General features: G+C 38.6%; 1 protein-coding gene across 1 annotated transcript in view; it reads right to left on the bottom strand.

Annotated features, from left to right (window-relative positions):
• Positions 1–3,251: 3,251 nt before the first annotated feature.
• Positions 3,252–12,253, bottom strand: part of LOC146000030 (reticulophagy regulator 2-like) — a 30,926-nt gene continuing 21,924 nt past the window's right edge. The window contains exon 6 of the mRNA XM_083137343.1: positions 3,252–4,210. Coding sequence (XP_082993469.1) covers positions 3,723–4,210 — 488 coding nt within the window. The 3' untranslated portion in view covers positions 3,252–3,722. The remainder of the gene's footprint in view (positions 4,211–12,253) is intronic.

The raw sequence follows: 12,253 nt of genomic DNA, 5'->3' as shown, positions 1-12,253 counted from the left end.
GCAGGGGGGGGGCAAGATATCTTGTTCTAGTAATAATAAAAAATAGGGATGGATTGATATGCAATTTTGGCTGATATCGATAAAGTACTGATATAAAATTTACCAATACCAATAACCGATCCAATATAAAATTGCAAATGGTCCTTCAAGAATCTAAATGATTCATTTACCTCCTTAATAAATGTGTGTTAGCAGATCACTGCAATGCAAAAGAACTTGCATATTTAGAGATTTACTTTTAAGAAAAGATTGTATATTTATATCCATAAAATGTATAATGAAATGGCAGAATATTGTACCAAAATCATAGTAAAAATCATTGCTAATTTTAGCAATAAACTGATAAACCGATATGCCTATACCAGTTGAGTACCTATTAATCTGTCCCATCCCTAATAAAAATGAACAATTTTAAAAGTACAATTTTGCATGCTAATTTTGAGGTTCACTGATGAATAATCTTCATTATGCTCCACTGTAAAAAACAATGGGTGCATGAAAATGACTAGTGTTCTCAGCTTATTACAGTACAATTTACTGAACACATGCATTCCTCCACTATGATAACCAAATATAAAAATTGGTACTTACATTATGTACAAGGTGATGCAAAAAGAATGCGTTTTTATAATAAGTGCAACATCGTTGAGTTTCAAGATACAAACGTTTTATTAAAACCAAAATCAGCAGTAAGAAATGCAGTTTGGATAGGTATACAGTGATGATTTAAGTATGGAAGATGATGTCGGAAAGTTGACTTTCTTGCTCCTGCACACATTTCAGGAGCCTCTCCTCAAGGTTCCGCATTACCCTTGCCAATATTTCGTCTGGCACAGCTGTAATTTCTTCCCGAATGGCAACTTTCAGCTCGTCGACTGTACAAAGTTTGCGAACTTAGACTTTCGACTTGAGGTAACCACACAGAAAGAAATTTGTGGATCGTGGGGTCCAAGAGACATCACTGAAAAGTGAGATTATGAGGTGGGGAAACATTTGATGCAGAACTGCCATCGTAAGCCTTGCTGTGTGAACGGTGGCTCCATCTTGTTGGAACCACATGCCATGTTGACACCTTGATGTCGAAGTTGTGGACCCAAAAAATTGTGAAGCATGCCAACGTCACTGTTACCATAGCCCCCTCTTCTTAAAAAAGTAAGGTCCAACGATCCTCACTTTCAAAACACCACACTGTCACCTTAAAACTATGGATAGGTTTCTGGTGTAATTCTCGTGGGTTCTCCGCTGCCCCATATCGACAATCTTGCTTATTGACATAACCATCCAACCTCACTGCTCATCATCAACACATCATCACCAGAAGCAATAATTTGAAGCACGGTTGCACAAAATAGTCTGCGTTGGACACCTGGAAGCAGCTTTTGAACAATTTGAACAATCATGATTGTGTATGGATGGAAGTGTAACTCACCATGTAGGATGTGCTGTACACCCATCGGATTATAGTGTTACGATCAGGGATTGCCCCATTATGCGCAACATTGAACTGTTGATGGAAAAGACGTTGAATGCTAATCACCAAATCGCGATACTCCATGTTCCATTGTGCCATGACTGCTACACTCTGCAATACTCACAGACAGTATGGGCAGGTTATTGACCTCTTTTTTTTCCAGGCATGTACAAAAACGGCTGCTTTGCCAGACAAAATGTTGGCAAGGGCAATGCGGAACTGTGAGGAGAGACTCCAGATGTGTGTATAACAACAATGAAGTCATCTTTCCAACATAATCTTTCATACTTAAATCATCACTGCATACCTATCCAAACTGCATTTCTTGCCGATGGTTTTGGTGTTAATAAAACATTTATATCTTGAAAATCAACGACGTTACATTTATTCCAAAAACATGCGTTCTTTTTGCACCACTTTTGTATATACAAGGTTTGACAATTAAGTTTGCGAACTTATCGTAGAAAATATGCTACATACCTTATTGCTGAATAGCGCTTAGTCAGCTTCCGCTTCAAAGTACTCCCCTTGGCAAGCTATACACCGACCGATGCCAGCGCCTACGCCACCCTTCGAAGCAATTCTGGAATGGCCTTCAGAGCTGCCATCATATTGACAATGTCATCAAAAAACATCTTCCTTTCAAAACTTGTTTGATCTTTGAGTAAAGAAAGAAGTCATTGGGAGCAAGGTCAGATGAGTATGGCAGGTGGTCTACCAAAGTTATTGGTTTCCTGGTCTAAAAACTACTGTACAGACAGTGTCATGTGCATAGGTGAATTGTCGTGATGCACGAGCCATGAGTTCCAGTCGTTTTGAGTTTCACTTTTTCATGCAACCTTTGCAGCACTCCCAAATAGTACACTTAATTAACTGTTTGCCCCGGTGGTACAAATTATTAGTGAACAATCCCTTGGATATTGGTCATGGAGAATCAGGTGGCTTCAGGGTCATACGTGAAGACCCAGGTTTATCACCTGCAATTATTCAGCCCAAATCATCATCTTGCTTCTCCACAGCTCAACCCTCCTTAGCTTTTGTTCATTGGTGAGCTCCTTTGGGACCATTTTGGCACATACCCGGCGCATGTCAAGGTATTCAGTAAAAATTTTCTGCACAGTTTCCCTATAAATGTTCAGTTGGTCTGCTATGGATCTCACAGTCAGTCGCCGATTTGCATGCACAATTTGACGAATTTTGGCAATGTATTTGTCCTTTTGGATCGTCACTGACCCTACCCTTGCTTCACCAGTCACTTCTTCCTTCCCCTCAGAAAACCGTCTATCCATTTGTACACTGCTATTTTCTTCATGGCATTCTCGCTGTACACCTACACTAACATTTCCCGTATTTCACTGCCACTCTTGCCCACTTTCACCAGAAATTTGATGTTTGTTTGTTGCTCTAATTCCAGCTCAGCCATTTTCATGACAAAGCACACACACACAAGCACAAACAACAATGCACGCCACTCAGCACAAATCTGCCATGCGTCAAGGTGCACTATGCTGTGAGACACTGAAATAACAAGATTACAAAATCTTACAGACCTGTTTGTATAGTACTGCCTTCAGTGCTCAACGGTGACAAGTTCGCAAACTTAACTGTCAGACCTCGTATGTACTTGCCAATGTTTTCCTTCTTCAATAGCTGTGTTCATAGAAGCAAAATCATTGGGCATAGATCTTATCTACATATCTAGAATCTCCAGAGTGTAAGTACCCATTTTTACATTTTCTGAGTCAATTATATACGAAAGGGAGCACCAATAAACACGAACTTATTACTCAACACATTTAATATTTCTCAAAAGAGCTGCACATAATGTAACTTTCACAACAAATTAAAAATGTCACACTGTATCAAAGCAATTAAACTGAGCACAAAGTGTCTTTGGCAAATATACTGTATGAGAAGAAATTGCAGTTATTTAAAAGGCAACATAGCTGTTACTGTTATTACTAGTAGTATTAGGATTACTTTTACAGAGAACCTTTTTGGTACTGCCATGTTAATTATATTATCATAAGGTGAAACTTGCTGTGGAAGACAACGTACCTGCCTTTCAAGTCACCTATAATTCTTCACCTAACCTCTCCCTAACAACAGTAATACATACTCTAAAGCCGAAAAACATATAAAATAACTCATAGTAATTTTAATCAAAATAAACATATGAAATAAAAAAACATGCTGATTATTTAATTGAAAACAACACATTATAAATATATTTAAAACATTCCTAAATTCACTATGAAACATCTTTCTCCGTAATCATTTCAAAATCATCACTGTCCCCAGATGATTCTTCCGCCTGCTGAGTTTCTTTTGCTGCAGCGGAAGCAAAAATCACAGATGAAATAAGATCTTGCGTTGCAGATCCAACGTTAGCTATTTTTTGGGTTACTAGCGCAACAGCGGACTGCTTCAGCAACTCTCCCAAGATTGGTATCTCGCCCGAAGCTTCCTCTTTGGCTTTCTGTTCTTGCAAAGCGGCAAAAGAGAGGCCTTCCGAAAACACCTTCTCCTCGTCGGAGCTTTCGTCTCCATTGAAGTGGGTGCTCTGGAAGTGAATCTTTACTTCCTCTTCCTCCTCCTCGTCACTTTGGTCTGGGTCAAGGTAGTGTGCTTTGTTGTTTGAAATGTCAAAATCAGGAGCATCCAAATCATCCACACTTTCTTGATCAAAGGCTGGGATACTGACTCCTGCAGCAAGAGATGCAGGGGCTGTAGATGTGTCTGTGAGGGAGAAACAGAAAACAATAAAGAACATTGGAACAGCACTTCTCTTGATAGCACTACTACCAACAATGAAGTAGAGATTGGAGTGTGTAACAAATGCAATCCATTCCAGGATGGCATTCTTTATGTGGGGTGCTGTTTCCCATAGGTAGGGGAACCTTGAATTTTAGGAAACACGATAACACCGAAAAATATTAACTGATGCAAAAAAGTATGTGCAGTGAAATGTTCTCAACACATATCTAATGCATTCAAAATGGCTAAATACGAATTTGGCATAAAATGTGAATTGTATCCTTTGAATTTCAACATATTTTGTGCTTAAAAACAAATAGGGTTAAAAATAAAAAGTACCATATTTACGCATGTATAACGTGCCCATTTTCCATGATTCCCTTCCCCCAAAAAACTATGGTGCATGTTATACATGGAATAATTCCTACACCTACATGAAACCACGTGTAAATAGATGTTTCCCATGATTTTTCACCTTCTAGAGGAAAGTTTTGCATCAACATGCAAAGTCACCAGCTTCTGGCAAGAAATCGAGTGCACACCTACCATCACATGGGTGTCATAGCCGGCATCTAAGGGCTACGGAGGTGAAGGAACCATTCAAGGAACATTTGCAATTTCATATTAGACCAATAGAATATTGGTTATTGGTTTCAGCAAATTTTATATCAGTAGTTTATTGATATTACTTTCTATCAATAACAAATATAATTCAAGCTTTATGTGGAAGTTAATCCTTGAACACCAGATGGAACACCCTTGTCCCTCACAGGTATGGTCGCAAACTCCAGCTGGAACACCAGCATCCCAGGGAGTATTTTGCGACTTTCGGAAGACCCGGTGTATCAGATAATGTTCGGAGATCCATGTTTCAAGTGTTGATTGAGACTTGATGTATGGCACTAGCAATTAGTAAAGTTTAATTTCATTCTGAATATATTTGGGGTGAGGGGAGGGGGCAATTTCCTGCTGAAAAACAATCATTACCTCACATTCTCCGAAAGTATCAGCATCAAGTGTGCAATTCTTGCTACGAGAATGGAACACATATCAGGCAACATGCAGGTACCGTTTTGAACCCTCATGTCATGGCGATGCCAAGGTGGGGGCTTGACAAAATTCAACTTTCATAAAAAGATCAGATTTTTTACTATCATCTTCTTCTTCTTCTACTTGATAAATGAAGGACTCGGGTGTAAAACATGGTAAGTGACATTTTGAGTTACAAGTAAAATGTGTCATCCTTCAATTTTCGAGTAAAATTGACATGTCATACAATTTGCATTGGACTAAGTGTAGTCTTCTGGAATTGGTAAACACAATATGAAAACAATGTATCTACAGTATAGCCTCTAATAACCTCTTTTCTTAATGAACTCAGAAATGATCAAAATGTCACTTACCATGTTTTACACCCGCGCCCTTCAAATAAGAATTGGGTTTATAGACCACAGGTTTAAATCCTACTATGTATTGAAGAAAACGGGGTATAATTTGTAACTACAGCACACATAAGTTTCCAACATATAATTGTTTTTGAAAACCTTGAGGGAATTTAAAATTTCCCAGTAAAAACAAGAACAGATTTTAGACTAATATTTTTTCTAGGAATGGGTCGATATGAAATTTTGGCTGATACCGATAAAAAATTTACCCATACCGATAACAGATATTCTACCGATCCGATATAAAATTAGAAATGGCCCTTGAAGAACCTGAAAGGTTCACTGACCTCTTTAAGAAATGTGGGTTTCAAAGTGACTGCAGTGCAAGATAAATTGCATATTTAGACATTTACTTTTTTAGAAAGTAGGGCATGGATATTATCCAGAAAAATTACAACAAAATGGCAGAATAGGGTGTAAGGGGTGACCTTCCACATAGTACACCCAAATGTCAACCTCACTTCCACGTCAGTACACCCTGGACTGCAGACTAACGAGGCTCTGACGACTGGCCCCATGGCCAGTATAATTTTGTTTGTGTTGTCCTGTTCTTTGTCCTTGTGTGTGCTGAGTGCCCCTTTACAGCCTCAGCTTTTAACGAAAGTCAGAATATTTTATGATTTTAGTTATACAACGTTAGAGTTGTTATGTGTAATGGTAAGGGGCTGGACCCCATATAATGTGACGGGTGCAAAATAGCCTTAGTGCTGACGCAACCAAAATTTTAAATTCAAATTCAAAATTCAAAAAAATGGCAGAATTTTGCACTAAATTATCAGATAATAATCGATATATCGGATCGGTAAAATAATCGGTAATTTTACCGATAAACCGATATGCCTATATCGGCCGATACCGATAGAGTACCGATTAATCGGTCCCATCCCTATTTTTTCTCTAAAAGAATCAGCTGCAAGTGTGCAATTCTTGCCTTGAAATGAAACACATATCAGCAAATTACGTCCCGGCATTGCACTGGGGACAGACATGGTTACAATTAGGGATGGCCAGATGTGATCCGGTTGGTTCCAGATCCTAAGGATCCAGTTGGTTCTGAATCCTAATGATCCGGTTGGTTCCAGACCCTAAAATTTTTCGGATCTGGAATTTTCAGATCCGGATCCGGTACTTTCGGATCCGGATCCAGAACTTTCCGATCTGGATCCAAAACTTTCTGATCTGGATCCAAAACTTTTGGATCCTGATCCGATACTTTTGGATCCTGATCCGGTACTTTTGGATCCGGATCCGTTTTGCCATAACACATGCGCTTCTTTGGAAAGTAAGAATGTGTTTATAACATATTGTTACCTGCTAATATACATATATATATGTAATATACATACATACACACATATATATATAGTGTGTGTGGGTGATTTGTAATTAATTAATACACTTACAAGGGAGGTCTAAGTCTCCCCCTCTGATTTCCATGAAACTTGGCAGGTGTATAGAGGGCCCCCCCCTCAAATGTCAAGATGAGGAGAAATTGAAGTGGGGATCTGACCCCGAAACCACGTAAATAAGGCATAGGAAGAAACAGGGGGCATAGGGCCTCTCTATACACCTGTCAAATTTCATGGAAATCGGAGGGGGACACAGGGGTCAGATGATCCCCACGTCAATTTGTCCTCATCTTGACTTTTGAGGCAGGTTTTGCCCCCTAAAACAGTTTTTTAGCCGAAACAAAAAAACAAAACACGTATTTCTTCCTTTGGGCCCCTCTATACACCTGCGAAGTTTCATGAAAATCAGAGGGGGACACAGGGGTCAGACCCTTACTTCAATTTGTCCTCATCTTGACATTTGAGGGGATTTTGCCCCCTAAAACAGATTTTTAGCCGAAACAAAAAAAGCACGTATTTCTTCCTTTGGGCCCCTCTATAAATCTGCTAAGTTTCATGGAAATCGGAGGGGGACACAGGGGTGAAATGCCCACTTAAATTTGTCCTCATCTTGACATTTGAGGGGGGTTCCCCCAAAAACAGTTTTTTAGCCGAAACAAAAAAACACGTATTTCTTCATTTGGGCCGTTTATACACACACCTGCCAAGTTTCATGGAAATTGGAGGAGGACAGAGGGGTCATATCCCCACTTCAATTTGTCCTCATCTTGACATTTGAGTGGGTTTTGCCCCGTAAAACAGTTTTTTAGCTGAAACAAAAAAAAACACGTATTTCTTCCTTTGGGCCCCACTATACACCTGCCAAGTTTCATGGAAATTGGATGGGGACACTTAGATAACCTCCCTTGTTAGTCTTACACTTTGTAATTATATAACACTGCATATATTATAATGTTTTATTTAGCATTTTATAGGTTTGTCGCGTGTTACTCACAAATCCAGAATATAGAAAAGGAAAGTTAAAAATTGTACTTACGTATGTGAGTATAGTGCTCTTATTGTAGAACGACGTTTCAGAGATTGACTATCTCTTTCCTCAGGTTCGTATCAAAACTAAGTACTTGGCATAGTACTGCGTCAAAAATGTAATATGAGGATTGTGGTTAAGGGTTGGTTAGGGTACATTTAAAATATTAAGATTTTGCTATTAGAAGTACGTAAAAACCAAGCCGTTCCCTAATAAAACTTGTACAGTAGGCCTATTCACAGGTAAAAAAGTTAAAAAAGTTAAAATTCTAAAAAACCTGCATAAATCACAATGCAACCTGCAGGTTTGGCCTTTCCTACCCAACTGTGCTTATCTATCCACATGAAGGTCAATTCTCAACGAATATTTCCCCTCCCCTTAATTTTCTCGTTTCCCCTTATTACGTCACAAATCCAACGTGAATTCACGTTCCTCTCTTGCAGCTTGCATAACTTCCGGAGTGACGTGGAAACCGATATTGGGTTCAATCTTCCAGGCTTTATCCCATTTTTTGAGGAAATTGATCCACCCTTCTTCCAAATTCCCTTCGTCCCTATTAAGATTACTCTTCCCCCCCCTACAAATACTCGCTGTTTCATACACGTTTCTTCCTAATTTCCTCCCCTCTTTTCTGATTACCTCTTTTTTTGCGATTCTATGCCCACTTTCCAAAATATGTTCTGAGAGACCCGTTTTGGGAACTTTTTCCCTTATGTCCTTTTCATGCTCGCTCCATCTTTTACCCATATTTCGGCCCGTCTGTCCTATGTACTCCTTCCCGCATTGGCATTCTATTCGATAAACCCCCTTCTGTTTTTCCGGTATTTCCCTAGTTGTCTTTCCTTTCTTATAATCGGTGAAGTATTTTTCTACATTCTTTGATGCTTTCATCCCGCAAACGATTCCAAAATCTCTCGTTATTTTTCCGATTTTTTCCGATACGGATTGATGGTAAGGGATGCCAACGTACTTTACCCTCCTATTTTCGATTTTTTCCCCTTCTTTTTGATCCCCTTCTTTCCTAATAATTTTCCGTGCTCTCTCCGCTATCTTATCCATTTCTCTATTTGTGTATCCATTTTTTAATCCTGTTTTTCTTATCCACCGAATTTCGTTGTCTTTTTCTTTTTCATTATTGCATAGTCTACCGGCCCTAATAAAAAAGTTAAGGAATACGTTTTTCTTTGTTATTTCGGTGTGCGCCGATTCCTTGTTAATATATAAGTTCCCCGATAGGGGTTTATGATGTACTCCTGTTCTAATCCTATTCCCTTCTTTCAAGATACTAAGATCCAGGAAATTGATTTTTCCATCGCTTAAGTTTTCCCTAGTGAAGTTTATTCTTTCGTCTTGTTTTTCTAATTCTTCAAAAACCTTGTTCAGTGCTACCCCCTTTCCTATAATCAAGATATCATCAACGTATCTCCCATAATATTTAATACCCATTCCTGTTTTTTCCAAAGCTGCCTTCTCAATGAAGTGCATAAAAATGCTCGCTACTATACCCGAAATGGGGTTTCCCATCGCCAAGCCTTCTTTTTGTCTATAAATATTGTCATTGACATAGAAAAAGTTATATTCCGTTACAAGGTTATACCATCGTACATATTCCCAAGCAGTTAGGATGTCTATTCCTTTTTCTAACAGCCACCTTAGTAAACAATCTCCCGCCCGCCCCCTCGGTACACTTGGGTATAAGTTAACAACATCAAAACTACTTATTGTATCCTCGTCATCAATTTCCAGATTTTCTATACATTCTTTAACTTCTACGGCATTCCTAACGCTATATTGGGTGTTCTCATTTACCTTCCTTATTCTTTTTACCAGCAATTTTGCTAGCCCATATCCAGGATGTTCGTATGTTGGTATAATAGGTCTAAGTGGTATGCCTTGTTTGTGTGTCTTAGGTATTCCAAAAGCAATTGGTATGTTGCCAACTTTAATTTCCTTAATAAGGATTTTCTTTTCGCTTGTGCCCAATGTAATGCTTGTCTCTACCCCTTTTTTGATCTCTCTTCTAATCTTATTAATAGGGTCTTTCTCTATTTTCTCAAAATCGTTACCTTTAAAGCTATCTTCTAATTTTTGGTGATATTCCTCTCTGTCCATGATAACCATCTTGTTTTCTTTATCAGACCTAATTAGAAATACGTTATTCGCCTTCACCCATTTTCTTACATTTTTTAAATCGCGTCTTAGGTTTTCGTTTACTTTCTCTTTCCGTGTTCTATCTCCCCCTTTCATGTTTTAAAAAGGAAACGAACATGAAAGGGGGAGATAGAACACGGAAAGAGAAAGTAAACGAAAACCTAAGACGCGATTTAAAAAATGTAAGAAAATGGGTGAAGGCGAATAACGTATTTCTAATTAGGTCTGATAAAGAAAACAAGATGGTTATCATGGACAGAGAGGAATATCACCAAAAATTAGAAGATAGCTTTAAAGGTAACGATTTTGAGAAAATAGAGAAAGACCCTATTAATAAGATTAGAAGAGAGATCAAAAAAGGGGTAGAGACAAGCATTACATTGGGCACAAGCGAAAAGAAAATCCTTATTAAGGAAATTAAAGTTGGCAACATACCAATTGCTTTTGGAATACCTAAGACACACAAACAAGGCATACCACTTAGACCTATTATACCAACATACGAACATCCTGGATATGGGCTAGCAAAATTGCTGGTAAAAAGAATAAGGAAGGTAAATGAGAACACCCAATATAGCGTTAGGAATGCCGTAGAAGTTAAAGAATGTATAGAAAATCTGGAAATTGATGACGAGGATACAATAAGTAGTTTTGATGTTGTTAACTTATACCCAAGTGTACCGAGGGGGCGGGCGGGAGATTGTTTACTAAGGTGGCTGTTAGAAAAAGGAATAGACATCCTAACTGCTTGGGAATATGTACGATGGTATAACCTTGTAACGGAATATAACTTTTTCTATGTCAATGACAATATTTATAGACAAAAAGAAGGCTTGGCGATGGGAAACCCCATTTCGGGTATAGTAGCGAGCATTTTTATGCACTTCATTGAGAAGGCAGCTTTGGAAAAAACAGGAATGGGTATTAAATATTATGGGAGATACGTTGATGATATCTTGATTATAGGAAAGGGGGTAGCACTGAACAAGGTTTTTGAAGAATTAGAAAAACAAGACGAAAGAATAAACTTCACTAGGGAAAACTTAAGCGATGGAAAAATCAATTTCCTGGATCTTAGTATCTTGAAAGAAGGGAATAGGATTAGAACAGGAGTACATCATAAACCCCTATCGGGGAACTTATATATTAACAAGGAATCGGCGCACCCCGAAATAACAAAGAAAAACGTATTCCTTAACTTTTTTATTAGGGCCGGTAGACTATGCAATAATGAAAAAGAAAAAGACAACGAAATTCGGTGGATAAGAAAAACAGGATTAAAAAATGGATACACAAATAGAGAAATGGATAAGATAGCGGAGAGAGCACGGAAAATTATTAGGAAAGAAGGGGATCAAAAAGAAGGGGAAAAAATCGAAAATAGGAGGGTAAAGTACGTTGGCATCCCTTACCATCAATCCGTATCGGAAAAAATCGGAAAAATAACGAGAGATTTTGGAATCGTTTGCGGGATGAAAGCACCAAAGAATGTAGAAAAATACTTCACCGATTATAAGAAAGGAAAGACAACTAGGGAAATACCGGAAAAACAGAAGGGGGTTTATCGAATAGAATGCCAATGCGGGAAGGAGTACATAGGACAGACGGGCCGAAATATGGGTAAAAGATGGAGCGAGCATGAAAAGGACATAAGGGAAAAAGTTCCCAAAACGGGTCTCTCAGAACATATTTTGGAAAGTGGGCATAGAATCGCAAAAAAAGAGGTAATCAGAAAAGAGGGGAGGAAATTAGGAAGAAACGTGTATGAAACAGCGAGTATTTGTAGGGGGGGGAAGAGTAATCTTAATAGGGACGAAGGGAATTTGGAAGAAGGGTGGATCAATTTCCTCAAAAAATGGGATAAAGCCTGGAAGATTGAACCCAATATCGGTTTCCACGTCACTCCGGAAGTTATGCAAGCTGCAAGAGAGGAACGTGAATTCACGTTGGATTTGTGACGTAATAAGGGGAAACGAGAAAATTAAGGGGAGGGGAAATATTCGTTGAGAATTGACCTTCATGTGGATAGATAAGCACAGTTGGGTAGGAAAGG

The sequence above is a fragment of the Lepisma saccharinum genome, chromosome 16 (genome assembly GCF_977018435.1).
Source record: "Lepisma saccharinum chromosome 16, izLepSacc3.1, whole genome shotgun sequence".
Lineage (NCBI taxonomy): Eukaryota > Metazoa > Arthropoda > Insecta > Zygentoma > Lepismatidae > Lepisma > Lepisma saccharinum.
The sequence above is the reverse complement of the archived record's forward strand: the minus strand, read 5'-3'. Positions and strand labels throughout refer to the sequence as shown.